Source organism: Gouania willdenowi, chromosome 6 (genome assembly GCF_900634775.1).
Source record: "Gouania willdenowi chromosome 6, fGouWil2.1, whole genome shotgun sequence".
Lineage (NCBI taxonomy): Eukaryota > Metazoa > Chordata > Actinopteri > Blenniiformes > Gobiesocidae > Gouania > Gouania willdenowi.
In genome coordinates, this window is record NC_041049.1 from 49,266,567 (window position 1) to 49,283,919 (window position 17,353).

General features: G+C 39.4%; 1 protein-coding gene across 3 annotated transcripts in view; it reads left to right on the forward strand.

Annotated features, from left to right (window-relative positions):
* The window catches only part of dusp8a (dual specificity phosphatase 8a), a 59,807-nt gene that overhangs the window by 1,605 nt on the left and 40,849 nt on the right, over positions 1–17,353 (forward strand). For 2 of the 3 annotated variants that reach the window (XM_028448442.1, XM_028448443.1), the window contains exon 2: positions 8,475–8,879. In XM_028448442.1, coding sequence (XP_028304243.1) covers positions 8,643–8,879 — 237 coding nt within the window. In that variant the 5' untranslated portion in view covers positions 8,475–8,642. Of the gene's footprint in view, positions 1–5,497; positions 5,679–8,474; positions 8,880–17,353 lie in introns of those variants that run through there. The other variant, XM_028448444.1, reaches the window with a different exon arrangement.

Sequence of the window (17,353 nt, forward strand, 5' to 3'; positions counted from 1 at the left end):
AAAGGTAAGCACTGTTTGGTTTAGGCTTCAGACTATAGGTAAACTATGTCTTTGTTGCAGTAATGCTTCTTATAGCATTCGATTTTCATCAATGGTGCCACACTTGTGAGCGTAAACATACCTGTTTTTATGCAGAATGTGCTAGCTTGTTGATGGCTTTGAAGAAGTAGTTGTTGTGGTAGGAGTAACTTTCATCAAGCTGCATCGCAGCAGCTTTGGTGAAACCGCTTCAGAGCCTTCAGCAGGGTGTACAAGTCTTTTCAACCCTTGTGTTTTATCTTGACACTTTAGTGCGTGCATTTGTGAATGTGTTGAACGTCCGAGTTGTTCTCCTCTGGCTGCTATCTTGCTCATGTAGTAGGAAAGTGTCTCCCACCTGAATTTCTCAAACTGAGTTCTGCTATTGAGAAGTCCCTGCTTACAGTCAGGCATCTCAAACATGCATGCTTTGAACCTGCAAGGATTTCAGTTGTAAAGCCCCAGCCTATACAGTCCCGCTGGGACACACAGCCTTGCCAATGAACTCATAAGTATTCAATGATATAGGGGTCTGAATTTCTGAGTGGCCAGACTTCTGTAATCTTCCAAATGTTGGGTATAATCTCTAATAAAAATCTACTTTGTGTGGATTAGGGCTGGGCGATAATGACCAAAATTTATATCTCAATATTTTTTCCTCAAAATGGCGATATACGATATAAATCTCAATATTTTTAACTCAATAAAGTCTTACCTGAAAGAAAATTCTGGAGTTAAATTTGCTGATGCTAAATGCCACACAGGCACATTTATTAACAAACCGCTGCACCATATGTGCCACTTTTGGCTTTTTCTTCTCTAAGGGACAGCACGTGTGAGTGAATTCTGTAGTGTGGCTTGTTTAGAAGAAGGTCTGGGTTAGGACACACTAAGAAATCCATCTAACTAAGCTTTTCATGCTGTTCTGAGAAGTAGTGAAAACAGCGACTCCTAAAATGCATATTTTAATACAAAATAAGCTATAAAATAAAAAATATATATTTATAGGCAATATTGTAATTTTCAATATCGCTAAAAAAAGAGAAATCGCAACATATCTTGGCTCTCAATATACTGCCCTGGCCTAGTGTGGATTAATGTTGTCATCTGAGAGGATTTATGGTAGTTTGTCCCAGACTGTTGTTGCGTCTATGGTTCTTACACCAGAGCTCCTGTTTTTGTTTTATAATGAGCCCAAAATATTAGTTCACATATTGTCTTTATTTATCTGTTTGTCTGGTTCAGGGGCCCAGGAGCCAATCACAGTTCATTATAGATTGAAGGAGTGAGCCCAGGATACGGGAGGAATGTGAACTAAAGTGATGCTATGATGTGTTTGTGTTGTTACTGCCATGTTTTCTTTGTCTTTTTTTCTCTTCTCAGTCAGTTTATTTCCATAATACACGAGTGACCCACTGGATGGTGTTGTGCACAGAGCCGACTTGGAGTGCAGAGTCTGTGGTACGGTGTAAAGATTGGGAGCGGCTCTGATGTAATTGTTTGAGGTCTAAACAAACCAGTGGTGTCTCCCATGGTGGGCTGTGAGGAGGAGCTGGCTTTATGTTAGTGGAGGCTGTGGCCACAGGTGACGTTATGTAGCGAGTGAATGAATAACCTGGATGCTATTACATCACTGCTGATTGCCCTTTAGTTACCCCTGTTTGCTTCTTCATGTGCTGTTGTCTGATATGAAGCCAGGCAAACGCATTTTCTTCTGCTACTGCTTTATAATTATAGCTTTAAAACAGCTACAGTAAAGTCTGTTGATGAATACAGTTTTGAAAGATGCATTGTTAAAAGTATTGCAAATACATGTTTGTAAACTTCCTGATGCATGGCAATCATGTCACTCGGAATTACTCAACATACCAGTTAGTCTGGTGTGTCCAGGTATCTGGTTCAACTGCATTATTTCACCTTTGAGGCGCTGCACAATCCTGTCTGTTCAGATATTTTAAACACATAGGCTGTGTTCGAAATGTCACGCGAACGTACTATACACTACAAACTCAATGATTATATATTATCTACTATATACTAGGATTGGGATGATGACCGTTCCCACTGAAGTGTACTTCCAAGTTTACCACGATGCATTTCAAACCTACAACGAAAAAAACCTGAAGCACACTGAGACTAAATATCTCTGTTGATTCTTCACCTTTGAAAGTTTTGAAAGCATTTTAAGTGACAAAGTGACCAAGTAGAATATCAACATGTAGCCATTTGATCCATAAAACTCACAGAAACAAAATTCATGCCGACATTTCGGGAATTTTCAGAAAGCCGATATTGTGCTAGTGAAAAATCATCTGGTTAACTTCAAAACAAGAGCCCTATTTACATAAGTGTTAAAAACCTAATGGAAGACAAAAAGATATGCTTTTGTTTTGAAAAGGGTATATTTGACTTCTAGCTTGAAGCCGGTCACAGGACGATTTCACGTTCCGCTCGCAATGCATCATGGGGTGGTTGTGTATGAGTATTGGGTTGGATATTTCTTGCATGCTTAATGTGTCCATACTATTTAATGTGAACACACTACATACTCATTTTAATGTCAGACTTGGTACGGGTAGTACATTAGTATGCGATTTCAAACACAGCCTTGGACTAGATTGTACGCCACAATTCAAGCTTACATTGCTTTAAAGGGGACATATCATGGTTTTAAATCCTTCCTTTTTACATATAAATCAAACAGTTGTGGTCTATATAAAGCGGAACTGCAATGCTTGGGTCTGAATTCCTCATTATTATAGCTCCACAGGCCCCTTTTCTACCCCTTTTCTGATGTGCTTCTGAGAGCAACTCGTTTTGGTGCGGTCTATTTAAATGCAAATGAGACACTCCATACCCCGCCCCCTCTTCAGGTGACACTCGGTTCAACTCCACCCTGCTCGGCCATTTTTGTAGTTTGATAGAAGAGATACGGCTATGTAGCGGCGCATAAACTTTTTATTCAGAGGATATTTACAAAATGTCAACAAAGGAAGACTTGTCCATCCAGCCTTACATGTTCGAGCCAGAGTCGGACCCAGCGGAGCGAGATGAAAATGAAGATGATGAACCTGCAGAACCCTAACAAGTGAGCTAACACAAGCACCGAGCTAACGCTAGCGCCAAGCTAACGTCACGAAATGCATTTTAATAGTCTTTTCAAAGACAAAAACGGCAAAATGAAATGACTAATGAAAACTTTAGACTTAAATTAAATCACGTAGGCCATATCATCAAGGATCTAAAACGAGCACACAGCGTTAACATTTGAAGTCTGAAGACGGTGCAACTGCTAATGCTAACAAAACAATGACAGGGACGTCTTATCATCACACTTTTTAGCGTTATTTACAGCTTACCAAAGTGCTCTGTTCGTCGTCTCCAAAGATAGAAGGAATTGAACCCTCAATCAGACAAAGTCTTTCGGCAAATCCTTCTTTATACTGACGGAGGTTGCAGAAGCAGTCATCCTTGAAGTGCTTTGCGCACACAAAAATGACCTTACCCACAGATGTGGGTACATTTCCATAAAAAATAAAACTCCAGGCACTTCGAAAAGGTTCTGATGCTGGGAGACGGTGTAATGAAGCGTGTGGGTTACTACATCCAACAACCCAACATTTTGACTTATCCTCTCGTAACTTCGGCATCCTTGAGCTTGGACTACAAAATAAAAGCGAGAAATAAAAATGGCGGATTGCTCGAAGTGTTGGACCTGGAGTTGATGTACTAATTTGGCAGTTCTGCTGCAAATACTGTGATGTAATAGTTCAAAAAACGTAATAGAGATTAGAAAAATCGAAACAGATTGAAAAATATGAGCAAAACAGAATATAAAGATATCTACGGAGCACCTGAAGAGACTAATTTGATTTTTTCTGTACTTCTAAGCACTCTAAATATACAACAAAATGCATTTAAGGGCTAAAAAAGTGGATTTAGCATTATATGTCCCCTTTAAGGATTGCATTGCATGATTTGTCTATCTTAGAGTTTAAAAAGAATGGTGAGGAAACAAATTGAGCAAATTAGATATAGCAGCCATATTTTAATCAACAGTCTGACCGTGTTAGGTCTTTGTTGTCTTGTGTTGCCCCTGAGTTATTTTGTCATATCACCTTGTTGTGTGCTGTAATGTGTCAGCAGACTCTTTTGATCCTTGTGGAACACAGCCAGAGAGTATCCAAGCACATGTTGATATAGTTTGGGTTGTTGTTATTGTTGTTGTTATGGATTGTTTTGGACTTGTGTGGCTTTTGAATGTGTCTTTTGTGTGGTTACAAAGCGGCAGAAAGTTTTTGGTAAATTTCCAAAGGAACTTAAGCACAGGAATCGCAGAAATATTTAAATATAGAAACTTTTCTTGGGAAATATTTATTGGAATTAACTGGAGACAGACATGAAATATAGCATCCATGCCAAATAATAATAATAAAAAAGGCACAACATGTCACTAGGGTTGCAAAATCCCAGGAATTTTCAATGTTTGAAAATATCCAGACTTAACGAGAAAAAAACATGGAAGTTACGAAACTGAAGGTTGGCCCTTAACAGGGATGTTTATTACAGTTGGGAAAGTCTATATTTAGCCTCATCTAAAATATCACCACCAGTTATTTAATAAGTACTCATTTTATGGTTAAATCCAATAAATTATTTCCATGAAAAGTTTCTTTTTGAATTTTCCCCAAATTCCCACCCCTTTCGCAAGTAACACGTTATATTTAAATACTTGTGTTTCAATCTATTATCAATGGGTTACAACAACATATTTACAAATGCATCTTGTTTAAAACAGGCTCCTAAATGGACTTAGCCATTTTTTATGTACTTCAGTGTTTGTGCTTATGCTTCATGTATCGTCATGGTAGGAAATCACTGTTCCCATTGAGATCGTGTAATTTTCTCTTTTAAATGTAAGATTTTGTGTCTTTTAGTTTTAGTGTTTTTTTTTTGTTTTTTTTTTCATTCTCATCCCTGCTCAGTATCAGCACCATCAGCATCCCAAAGCCAACACCCCTCCATCACCCTGGTTGGGCTGTTTCCATGGTAACAACAGAATCTGCTCCAGGCCTGAACACACTGTCGCCCTCTCTCTTGCTTGTTTTCCTGTGCTCAGTCTAAGATTTATATCAAGCTCCAGACTGCTGGTTTTGTTCTTGTGTGAGGTGTTTTAGTTCTTTTCCTGCCTGCATAGAAGCTGGCCTGTGAATAATGTGGGTAGCTTTCCCTCTTTGACCATCATTTCTATTTATCATAAATTAAATATTTGAAAACAAATATTCCTTTAGTTTTAACTCCACCGTTATCTCCATGTCCACTTTGATCCTGCTGTAAACATTGCTGACTTAGAAAGATGACCTAGAAGCTTGGAAAGCTACAGAGCATCTCCCTACCAAACCCTGCTGTAAACCTGCAGACACACCCCCCACCCCTCCCACCCCCGGCTCGCTGCAGGAGCACAAGAAACGGAGTGATTGAGAGAAAGCAAAAAAGTGCTTGATTCTGGGTGAGTGGGAGAGAGCTCGCCTCTCAACATATGCAGTGTCAGATGCTGGGCTCAGCAGCAGGGATGCAGAGAAAAAACGGATAAAAGACTCGCACCCCACAGAGCACTGATGTTAGCTGCTCATCCGAAGGCTTCCCAGCTGCAGCATAAGGTACAGTTTAGCAGCTAGTTGGGCTAGTCTGGTTTGGTAATGCAGCAAGTTGATGTTTAAGGCACTAGATCACTTTGTTGCTGCAATTTAGCATTACAGCGTTAATGCAACACTTCTGTTAATTCCATTGGGTCTCAGGCTTTTGTGTTTTCTTTTTTTTTGGTGTTGTTGCTCTGGCACAGCAGTGCTCGGCCTGTGTTTACAGTGCAGACAGTGGCAGATACTTGACGTGTGTCCCTGTGCTGCTGCTGCTGCTGCCGCTGCTCTTACATTAGGCAGGTTGCCAGGCAGAAACAGCATTTGTGCATCTATATTCAAGCGTTCAGTGTCCTTTAGATGCTGAAGGCGGCACCTTATTAGAAAGATCACAGACCTGTTGCATTGTATTGTAGCTGTTTAGTTCTGTTTGGTTTTTAAATCGTTTTCCATTTGCCTCGGGTTCATGTCCCTTTTTTCCTCTTCTCATTCTGAGCTGGCTGTGTTGCTAAGGCTGGACAGCATCTTTTCCTGCCTCCTCCCTCAGCTTTCTCTCTCTGTCCCAACTTTCTCTCCTCCACAGTTGTCAGAACACAAGTGAAAAGTTGCAGAGCCCCATTGACGTCTTTGCGAGACTTGATCAGAAAACCGTTTCACCACTTCTCCTCTTTCTCAACTCTCCATTTTCTCGCCCACTTTCTTGTGGCTGCTAAGCGTCTCTCTCTCTCTCTCTCTCTGCCTGCTGCTCTGCTTTTTTTTCTCTTATTATAGGAAAACATTACAAAGCTTTGTGTGTCAGCATCATCTTGACTTATAGTTGCTTTGGGTGTCCTTCCTTTCTTTAATTAACAGAGTGCTCTTTGGTTTGCACTAGTTGCGTGTGCTTTTAGTTCATATTGGTTTTGTTCTTCCGCATTTGCTTTTACAAACCTTTGAGGACTGCTTTTGCTTGTACGCATTTTTAAAGTTTGAGTAATTTTTCTCTAAAAAGTAAAAAGCCATCATATGTTTAACTGATGGGCTTTGTTTGCTTATTTACACTTGGAACCCCCTTTTTTTTTTTTTTTTAATCAGATATAGACATAGTGTAGGCCTCATAGATCAATAAATCAAAGATCATGTTTGAAAAAAAGTGAAAGATTGAAATTGGGACTCAAGTTTGTTTTCATCTCCACCGAACAGTCTTTTTATTGACATTGTGCGAAGAGTTTTTCACATTGCATTGTGGGATGTGGAGTCTTGTAGAATGATGCGTGGAAGCATTTTTACTTTGCCCAACAAGGACAACAGTGATTGGCTTGGCACCAGGGCGGGGCAAAAAATTGATTTAATTGACTTATCGAATTTGTAGATAAAACAATTTTTATTTTTCGGACTTTTTTGCGCTCCGTCCCTTTGAGTGTTATGGTTAGGGTTTAATGTTTTTTTCACACTATGCTGAGATGCTGAGGGAAGAGTTTATTTTTTTATTGTAATGTTATATATGTTATAAATGATGCAGTTATCTGATTTCTTAATCAGAAAATTGAAGCTACTGTGAAGTTGCTGTTGCACTTTTGCTTAAACCTGGGTTAAAGCTTGAAATTGTTGAAGGACAGAGCCTCATTTACTTTTTATTTTGGGATTGTTTTATGTGTTTAAACTCTTGAGGACAATCACAGCAATAAAGTTACACTTTTGACAATATATCTGATGTCTGCAGTTATTTTTAAGTGCATTGAAAAATAAAAATGTAATCGAAACTCAGAATGTTCTTTAAAAAATTGGAGATACTGTATGTTTTTTAGGCAAAATTGCCCAGCCCTACTTGATACCATTTTTGTTTGAGTTTATTCCCGGTATTTCCCGTGATATCACATCACCCAGTGAGAGGTTTCAATTATGGCCGGATTCAGATTTTTCTGTGTAAACCCCAAAATAAACACCCACCATTGTTTTTTGTGAACTTTCAGTCCTTGAAAACACCAGAAATGAGTTGGGAAGTCACTTTGGCAGAGTTTTAGGGGCAATGGGTAAATGAGAGGCGGTCCATGTATTTTACATGAAACACTGCCTGTGGATGAATTAAACAACATGGCAGCTTTGACATTTTGAACTTCTCGCATGTAGCCTGACACTTGATAGACAAACACTTCCTGACCTTTTACATTCATCTATGTTTCCTGTCCTACACACAGTAGCGCTGTGGTTTGATAGCCATGACATGGTGTAGTTTGCACATGTACTGTATGTGTAGTTTCCCAGACACACACACGCATGCTCACATACACAGGATGTCATCTAGCAACATTCGCATGTGTCCAGGCCTGCTCTCTGAATTCCCCATGGCTTAATTTTATCCCTCACCCTCAGTTTCATGTTTTACAAGAGACCCTCAATAGGCCCCTCCCACATGCTAATGCAGACACACACCTGTGTTTTATTGGGGTGCCGTTTTAATTATAGTCCTTGGCTTTGTGTGAATTTTCTGTCAGATCCTGTCCCTTTTTATGAATTTCAGTTGTCATAAAGTACCTTTTATTTCTATGTTTAGCATTGTGGTTATTTTAATACTCCAGCCTCTTAATGTTGGCTAATAAAAGAATATGGAAAAAAAGCTAAAAAATACGTCATGCACTTTACGAGTTTGGAATTTTGTGCGCGACAAATGTGGGAAGGCTATTAAAAGAAGTTTGTTGTGCTTCGTTTTAGAAACAGGAAATCAACAATGACCATGTATTAGTCTTGATTTTTATTGCCGGTGAATGATTAGATAAAAATAAAAGATAAAAACAACAACAAATGAATGATTCTCATATATTCTTCTCTTTCCTCCTCAAGCACCATGGACCTCTCCGTGTCAGCTTCAGTGGCAGCACAGCTTCACTGACTCCATCACCTCGTCCTACTCATCTCTTCCTGTAACCTCCTCCCTCTCATCCACCCCTCCTCCTTAGAACTCCAACCCTGTACTAGCCTCACATCCCAGGGTTGGCACTGAGCAACATCATGGCAGGAGAAAAAGGACCCACTAAGAGAAGCGCCATGGATATCAAGCGTCTGGCTAGCCTCATCCAACGAGGAACTGGACGCTTGCTGGTGATTGACAGCAGGACGTTTTCCGAGTACAACGCGTCACACGTGCAAGGCGCGGTCAACGTTTGCTGCTCCAAGCTGGTGAAGAGGCGATTGCAGCAGGACAAGGTGTCTGTCACCGAGCTGCTGCAGCCTAATGGAAAAGTAAAGGTGAGTTAATGCTTAGCAAGAGTAACATAACAGTAGTTGGAATGCCTTTTAAAAAGCTTAGTCATCTGGGCTGTGGTCTAGTGTTGAGGTGAAATCATGGAGGTGAAGATGCCTTTTTAATTACGTTTAACACTTTATGAATGCTTTTATTGGGGTGAAAAAATATGGATTAAAAAACAAGAGCATGGTACATGATCATTTACACTTTAAAGGCTTGGAATACATTTCTATCAACATTAATAATGATCAGTTAGCCCAAATGTATGATCACCCCCATTTTTATTTTATTTTTTGAAAAAAAAATCACGATTAAAAGCATAATTCGATCTGATCTGGATGAAATTCAGTGGGGTATCTGAGGAACCAACCAGACATATGTGAGTAGATTTTTCATTACGAACTGAGATATGATTTTTTGTTTATTTTGCCAATTATGAGATTAAAAAAAAAAAAGGAAATCAAAGTAAATTTCCCAATAATAGAAACCTAAACACATTATTTTAAAAAAGAAGACAAAATGAACTTGCTGGAATTATGAGATATAGGGTTGTTCTGATTTTTCAAACCTGTCCAGAATCAGTATACGGATCCAGATCCCCTCCAAGATGTTATGGAATTTTCCATGTCGTAAAGTTTAGCTTTGGTTAAATCTGTTAAGTTTTTTGACCTAATCTTGCTAACAGAAAAACTTATAAAAATTCTGGTGAAAATATAACCTCCTTGGCGCAGGTAATAATATGTAAAAAAAAAAAAAAAAAAAGAAGTTCAAACGTTTTAACCAAAGACTTTAAAACATGCTAATTGGCTAAATAAGGCTAAATCTTATGTTAAACCTAAAATGCCCTCAGGAGATAGTCTAATGGCTTTTATTTATATTGAACTAAGAAATATCATCAAAGATGATTATTTGCAATTAAATTGATGGCTTGTGCATTGTCAGAAAGTTGTTTCTGCAAAAGTACATTCGTTTTGGTTAGCATTACTCTGCTAGCTGCTTCCTTTAGTTGAATGTAAGATGCTTCTATGCAGGTATACTTAGTAGTGCGACTGTATGGTGTGAGTGCGAAGTCTCAGATTTAGGTTCCCATGTCAACAGTTCGTCACAGTGCGAAGATGTCCTTGTGCAAGAATCCTGGCTTTGAACCCACTCCATGGCTTCTTCAGATTGTCACCAGCTGCACGACCTCTGTATGTGCGAGTCCAGGCCTGCACCACATCACTGTGTGCTATATTTGGCAGGCAGGCAGGCGGGTGCATCTGTAGGTTTGTTGATTATCAGTGGCCCTGAAATCGGATCCTCCCGTTTTCCATGACTTCTCTTACGAATATGACAGCCTTTTTTCCATGGCCTATCCACTCGCGGCATGCTGACTTTTATATTTTTAGTCTGTGTGTGAAACTGAAGGAACTCTGAGAGGAGAAACCTCAGTGAGGGAAGGTTGGTGTGTTCAGTGCTGCTCATGTGTAGCCTGTGCATCACTCCATCTTTTTACATTTGATTTATGACAAAGCAGAAAAAGATTTGTACAATTTCAGGAATGCTTAAACACCAAATGAGCTTTGGGAATTGATGGAATTTATGTCATTGTCATGTGACAGGTGGACATTTTTTGTTTGTTTTGTCATTGTTTGACTTCCTTGTAGCCATGCCAGTGTTGTTGTACCAGTCTCTGATCTTGTTCTCTGAGTTAAATGCTTTATAGTGTGCTAACAATGTACGTGCTCGAAAGACCAGAGCTGACTGACTGACTCAAGGTTTTTATATGACACTAAATGAAAAGTCATTTTTGGTTGTCTGTATTGTTCTAACATCACATAAATGTGACAGTAATTATATTTATCTAGTGTTGTGCTGATAGACTGGTTGAATCACCCCATGGGTCTTCTGTTTCACACACTATCTTTCTGCTGCACTATTTTTTTGCATGTGCAATATCTTTAGGGCAGTTAAAACCCAAATGCCTTTTCAACTCAACCAACATTTAATGATTGTACATTTTGGTTTAAGACCATACTTAACATTTCTCTGCCTTAACCTCATGCAGAGCTTGTCAAGAGCAGACATGGGTAACTGTGGTCTAGGGGCCACACATGGTACTTGATCTGATTTTGTGCTGCCCTCAAAAAAATTCCCCCAAAAATATAATTGAGGAAGTTACAAGGAATATAAAGCCCTACATAATACACAATATAACACCAGTTAATAATATCGGGAAAATGCACAAATATTAAAAGGCGAAGCATAACAAAACATTCCAAAAATACAAAAAATGACACATGAAAAACAAAATGACTCGTGAAATACAAAATGACTCATTTAACATACCAAATGACTCGTGAAACACGAAACGAGTCATAACACACAAAATGTATCTTAATGACCCCAAAGACACACAAAACAGCCACGTAAAATTTAAAACAACATATACAGAAAATGACTACAAAGACACAAAATGCAAAAAAAGAAAAACGGACACGAATTTTTTTTCCCGAAAAGGCGCAAATTGACAACAATTCAGAAAACGACAGAAAAATACTTAAAGCTGAGATGAAATCTGTTTATGGATGATACCTAGCTAGTCTTTTACTATGGTCTGCTGCCAGTGGCCATTCATATACATCAATGTATACAAGCCCCGCCTTTGTCCTATAGACCCCTATACAAATGGAAACAATCGCCGAGTGCACCCAGCCAATAGGCTTCGACTCCCTATTTTTGAGACTGTCAATCAAAGTGAATGCGGACTGTGCACGGAAACAAGGCTGCGTGTCACAACAGCAAACGGGTAAATATGATTTTGGCTCATACCTGACCCATAGATCTATATCAATGCAACCTTGTTATGTTCCGCGATTCCCTTGCAGAAAAGTAGAGGCGTGGCTTCTGGTAGATTGGGAGAGGAAGTGAGGCTGTTTAGGGCGGGACATTGAGACATTTCTCAGAAACAATGGATAGTAGCTTTAAAATCCCATCAAGAACACACTAAATATTACCAAAAAAAAATGATTTGAAAATTTTTTCCAAAATGACAGAAAAACACAACAAATGACAACAAGAACACACAAAAAGGACTGCACCACATGCTAAGAAACGCATGGCTGGTTCTGAAGCTGTATTAATTATGACTGACATGTATCCAACACATTAAACGACATAGCTGTGCATTGTGCTTTGGCGTAACCCCACAGAGACATTCTTCTTTTTGAGGTCCTTCACTGTCTGTCTCATGGTCTGTATGTCTGTCCCTCTCTCTTCTCCACCATAGCCTGCAGCATTGCACTTCCAGCCCTGTCTTTGATCATTTATTCAGTGTTCCTCTCCTGTCTAGTCTTGCCCTGTGGCTGGTTGGTTATTATCTATTCCCCACCCCCAGTAAAGAGGATAAGTCTAGTGATTAATGCTAGGCTGGATAAAGCTGGAACTAGCCGGGTGAGAGAGGAGGAACTGACAGACCCAGACTCTTTTGTTATTGGCTAAGCATGACATCATCCCTTTTGTGTGGCCATTGGCAGGCCGCGAGCTGGGCACGTGTAAGCTGGATGTGTGGTGTTAAAGCCAGCTCCCAACAAACGCCCTTCCACACACGCACACTTCAGTGCCGCCCTCTCTACCCCCCACATCGCTCTGAGCACCGCCAAGAGCTGCCTTAGCCAGCCAAGACAGCAAAGGACACCATTGTGGCTCTTTGTTGGAGAGTTGAATGCAGGAAGCAGGATTTCAGCATTGAGGGTATTCATGGCTAGGCTGCTCCCCTCCCGCCTTGCATCTCATTGAGAACTAATAGCCTGAATCCCCCAAGGCAGTGCACGCATCCTCTTTCATAGCAGCTCAGTGCCTCATCATCTTGGCTGAATGAACAACTCAGACCAACACGGTAGAAAAGGCCTCCATTTTTTCCTCTTGCCTACAATCTCGATCCCATCCTGACATCCTTGCTCACTAATGTGTGCTATAATGTGCTTCAAAGAGAACCACATACAGTAGGTTACATGCACATGATGTCAGCTAGCAGTGGGATCAGTGGGGCTTCCTCCTGTCTTCTCTGACAGGCTACAGAGCATGCGGCAGGGTTCTTGGTTTAAGCCAAACTAATCCTTACGGTTGCTACAAAGTCAGCGGACCAGCAGGTCTGACAGAAAGACCAGAGGTTCTCACTGTTCAAGGGAAGTCCTCCTGTAAATTTGATTTCAGTAAAATCTACCATATTTAAAATATGCTAAATTACTAGTAAAAATTCAAAGATTTACCAGTACAGTACTAGTAACACAAGTATCTACTAGTAGAAGATTTTGTTTTACTAGTATGGTTGCGCAAAAACCTTTACTAATATGTTATTTTTTAGTAGTTCTACTAGTACTAGTAGTACTAGGAAAGCCAAAATCTCACTAGTAGTACTAGTAGACCTAATGCAAATGAAGTTGGAGGTATTCTAACCAAATTCAGCTCCCTATTTGATTATAGTATTTTCAAAAGCCAGTGATGAGCCTGAATTTGCTTTCCCCTCCCCCTTATTAGCATAGTATAAGGCTCAGTAATAGTACCGGGGCTCGTGAAACATTTTTGCTTCACAAGTGACACTTTTTTCTTCACTAGTAAACTGTACTTGCACCAAAATGGAGTACATGTACTCTAAATGTGAGTAATAGCAGATCTTAACTATTGTTAATATCACTGAAATGTATACTCAAACAACTTTTTATACCTGTATGTATCAACACAATGCAACCAGTCCACAATCAATGTCTAAACCAATCACCAATCCACAGGGCTTACTTCTTTAGACTGTGCAGGTAACTGGGATATAAAACATTGATATCACGGACTGAAATAATAAAAATATAATGATGTTTCGTTCCACTGGTTCAAGCGTCAATGTTGCAAACTTTCTCAGATCGGAGGATAGATGTGCTGTCACAATACAGTAGCTTCTAATGGGTTGAAGCCTGATGGAAGGCCCCACAGTTACATAAGGAGAAAGGAATTATAACAAGCTTTGGCTCAAATCAAGAAAATTGTTGAAATTCCAAAGTTAGGTAACTATGTACTGTATGTGGTTTTCCACAAAGATGACCCTGAATCGTTTAAGATCTTAATGAACCTGAAATCTAAAGTTTGAAAGCCACACAAATGAATCCTGGAACACAAAGCAAACACCCATCCCTGATTGTGCATCAGTTTTCCTAACAATGATAAAACTGATAAAAAATTAGGGTAATGTTTTGCCCACTTTTTTCATTTTCGCTTCATTAGCAACACAGCCGGGAAGCAGGAATTGTCTGAAGTTATCTGGCAGTCCTGGCAGAGACGGCACATGACCGACAAATGTATTAATGGAAAAATGATCTCATCAATCCCATTGATGATTCACTGTAGGAAGGATACGAGGAATAACTGCAGTGACACAGAGGTTAATCTGAGGAGAGTTTGGAGAATCAGGGGCTTTCCTCCATGAAAAAACATCAAACATTTTGGCCACTAAACTGAGACGCAGGCCTGTATCAAACCTCACAATGTGCTGAGCATGTCGCAACGTCTATTTATGCGTTTGAGAACTTACGTGTATCATGTGTCATCTGTTATAGAGGCTGAGGCTTTTGTGATGAGTCACGAGTTGGATTGTTTCTATGAAAAAGAAAGAAAGAAAAAAAAAAAAAAAAACCCTGTGGGAAATTTTCTGTATATTTTATTGACTTTTTTTTTTTTTTTTCCTTCTTTGCATCGCTGCCAAGTTGAAGCAGAAGACGTTAGAGCCGCCGGTGGTTGTTCTGCAGAGCCGGATATGTCATGTGTTTGTTGGGATGAGGTCATGCAGTGAATTACTGTTTGTTTTATAGATCATTCTGTTTGTCAAAGACACGTTCTCACGTTGTGTATTTGTAGGAGTTTAAAACATACTGTTGCTCTGCGTGCATGTGTATTTGTGTTGAAGACAGGTGTGCAAAGACGTCTCATGCATCCACGGTGTGAAGTCATCATTTCTGAGGGGCGGTCACATGATCTCATCACACATTCACGCGACTAAATGTCACCACATTTCTGAACTTTCCATTCAATAATAACTATTATGTCCCATCCCATAAATAAGAACCATCCAGGTCACTGCTCATAAACCAGTTTAGGTGCAAACACTACATTTGTCCTTTGGATGTCATGGATGTACTTGTTCCTATTAAAAATGTAAGGTACAATAAATACGACATGAACCTAGACATCACTGCTACTAAAATTATATATTGGTGAGACAGCTGCCAGTTAATGACATCACCGCTACATAGGAAAGCATTGCACCCTGTGTGGTGGAGTCACCCAACACATGCACAGGAGACACCAGAACACCTCACAGTTGCCAAAGTAAATGTTTTTTAATTCAGAATTAGTTATTCTGAATTCTATCATTCAGAATTAAAGTCTTCTGCTTCAAGTTTACATGGAAATAGTAATTTTCGAATTGAGGTTTACATGGAAAACCGGTTTATTTGGCTTTATTCAATTCCACTTTAGGTCTGGGGGTTCGGAAGGCTCTGATTGGACAGGGGGTGAACGTGATGTATCACGTCTATCGGGAAAAACACACAACAAACCTTTTATTGTCGACTGTAACACACACGAGAACTGTTTTCACTTTTATTTTGATTGTAATTTTGAAGTAGTAGCTCAACAATAACAAACGGTTTCCTCGGAGCAGAATGGAGATGGGAGCTATTCACCGGTAAATAAAGCCCAGTAAAACTCCAGTAAACAATCACCAGGAATAAATAGTTGCTCCCTGGTAAAGACAGTAGCTCTACCAACTGGTAAAATGTTAAACTGGTGATATTACAGCTTGTGAATGCAGTACGGGGACGCATTTACTCCACCTCCGGGTCCTAGTGCCAGCCGTCCGGTGAAGACTCTTCTGTTTAACGAGGTCCGTGTGCATTTAATAAGTCCATGACTGTCTGTGTGAAAGTCAGCATGTTTGTTCTTCCGTCCATCTACTTTTTTCATTATATCCATGCATTCTAAAGCTCTTATTAGTCTCTGCTGGAGTCCGAGGGGCCATCCTGGATTATGTTGTCATCGCGGGAAATTGGGCATGCGCAGAACAACCGGAATTAAATGAAAGGGAAATTAAGTATCTACAAGAAAGAGGAATTATTAAAATCGGAATAAACCAGCCACCTAATTTGGATTTAAGTCATTAAACCATTGTGCTACTAACAAAACTTCCAGTTAGCTTCAAAACAAGAGCCCTATTTAGAAAAGGGTTAAAAAAAACTAATGGAAGACAAGTAGAGATGCTTTTGTTTTGAAAAGGGGATGTTTGATATTTTTTTTAGCTTGAAGCCGGTCCCAGGACGATTTTATGTTCCACTTCCAATGCATCATGGGGCGGTTTAGTATGACTAGTGTGCCCATCGTGCACACTTGGGAAATGTTCTAATATAATATATATTTGGGTATTTCTTCTTACTATCTAATGTGAACACAGTACACACTAATTTTGACGTCAGACTTAATAGGTTGAAATTTCGGTTCGCAAGATTGTTTTTGCGATTGCGTTTGTTGACGAGTGGCCATGTGTCTTTAACTCCAAAAATGTTTTACGCATTGCATTATGGGATTAGGAGAGTGCAAAGACAACTCTGAAGCAGGACCACTTCTTCAAGAAGTGTTTTTTTACTTAATTCTTAACGTGATTTCTTGTTTGTTTGCCAGTCAAGTAAGACAGTGATTCTGTTGATGTAATTTTTGTTCTGGTTTGTTTATGGTGTTCCCTGTGATATGACATCACTCTACAAGACTTTTTTTTTCATGAAAAACCACAATATGAACATCCAACATGGTCTTGGCACAGCTTTTAATCTGTAAAAACCCCATAAATGTCACTGTGACAGTGTTTCTGGGGTCACTCAAGCATCGGTAGTGGATGAAAACAACTTTTGGATGAAATACAGGTAGAGTTTACACGATTTTAACAAACTGCAGCTTTGAGTGTAATGTTTATTGTTGAATTTTCTTTATACTTTCAATGCTTTTATCACATTTCAGTGGCCTAAAGTGGCTTTTCTTCATGTTCTATTGTGTCTATGTCTGTGTAGCTCTGCAGTCGCCTAGGTCATGTTAATTATTGTAGCTTTGTTAAGGCAAAGTCCAGGAGTCTTATCTAAGCATTTAAAGTAAACTTTAACAACTTCCTCTAAAATGACTGTGATGTTTGTTGATTCACGCTCCTGCCCAGTGTCTACTACAGTGTAGTCTTAAAAAAAAAAAAAAAACAGACTTTAAAATTTAAAGACAAACAATTTTTGCAATGCTTTAAATCTCCATTTTAGCACAGATGTTCACACCGTTGCGCACAAACAAACCTACTTTGAATATTTGCTTCATATTTGCTAGATCAGACATGGGCAAGACATGTGGCCCTCGCTCTTACTTTGAAAGGCCCCTGAAGTAAATGAGTTAAAACACATACATAACTACAGAAATATAC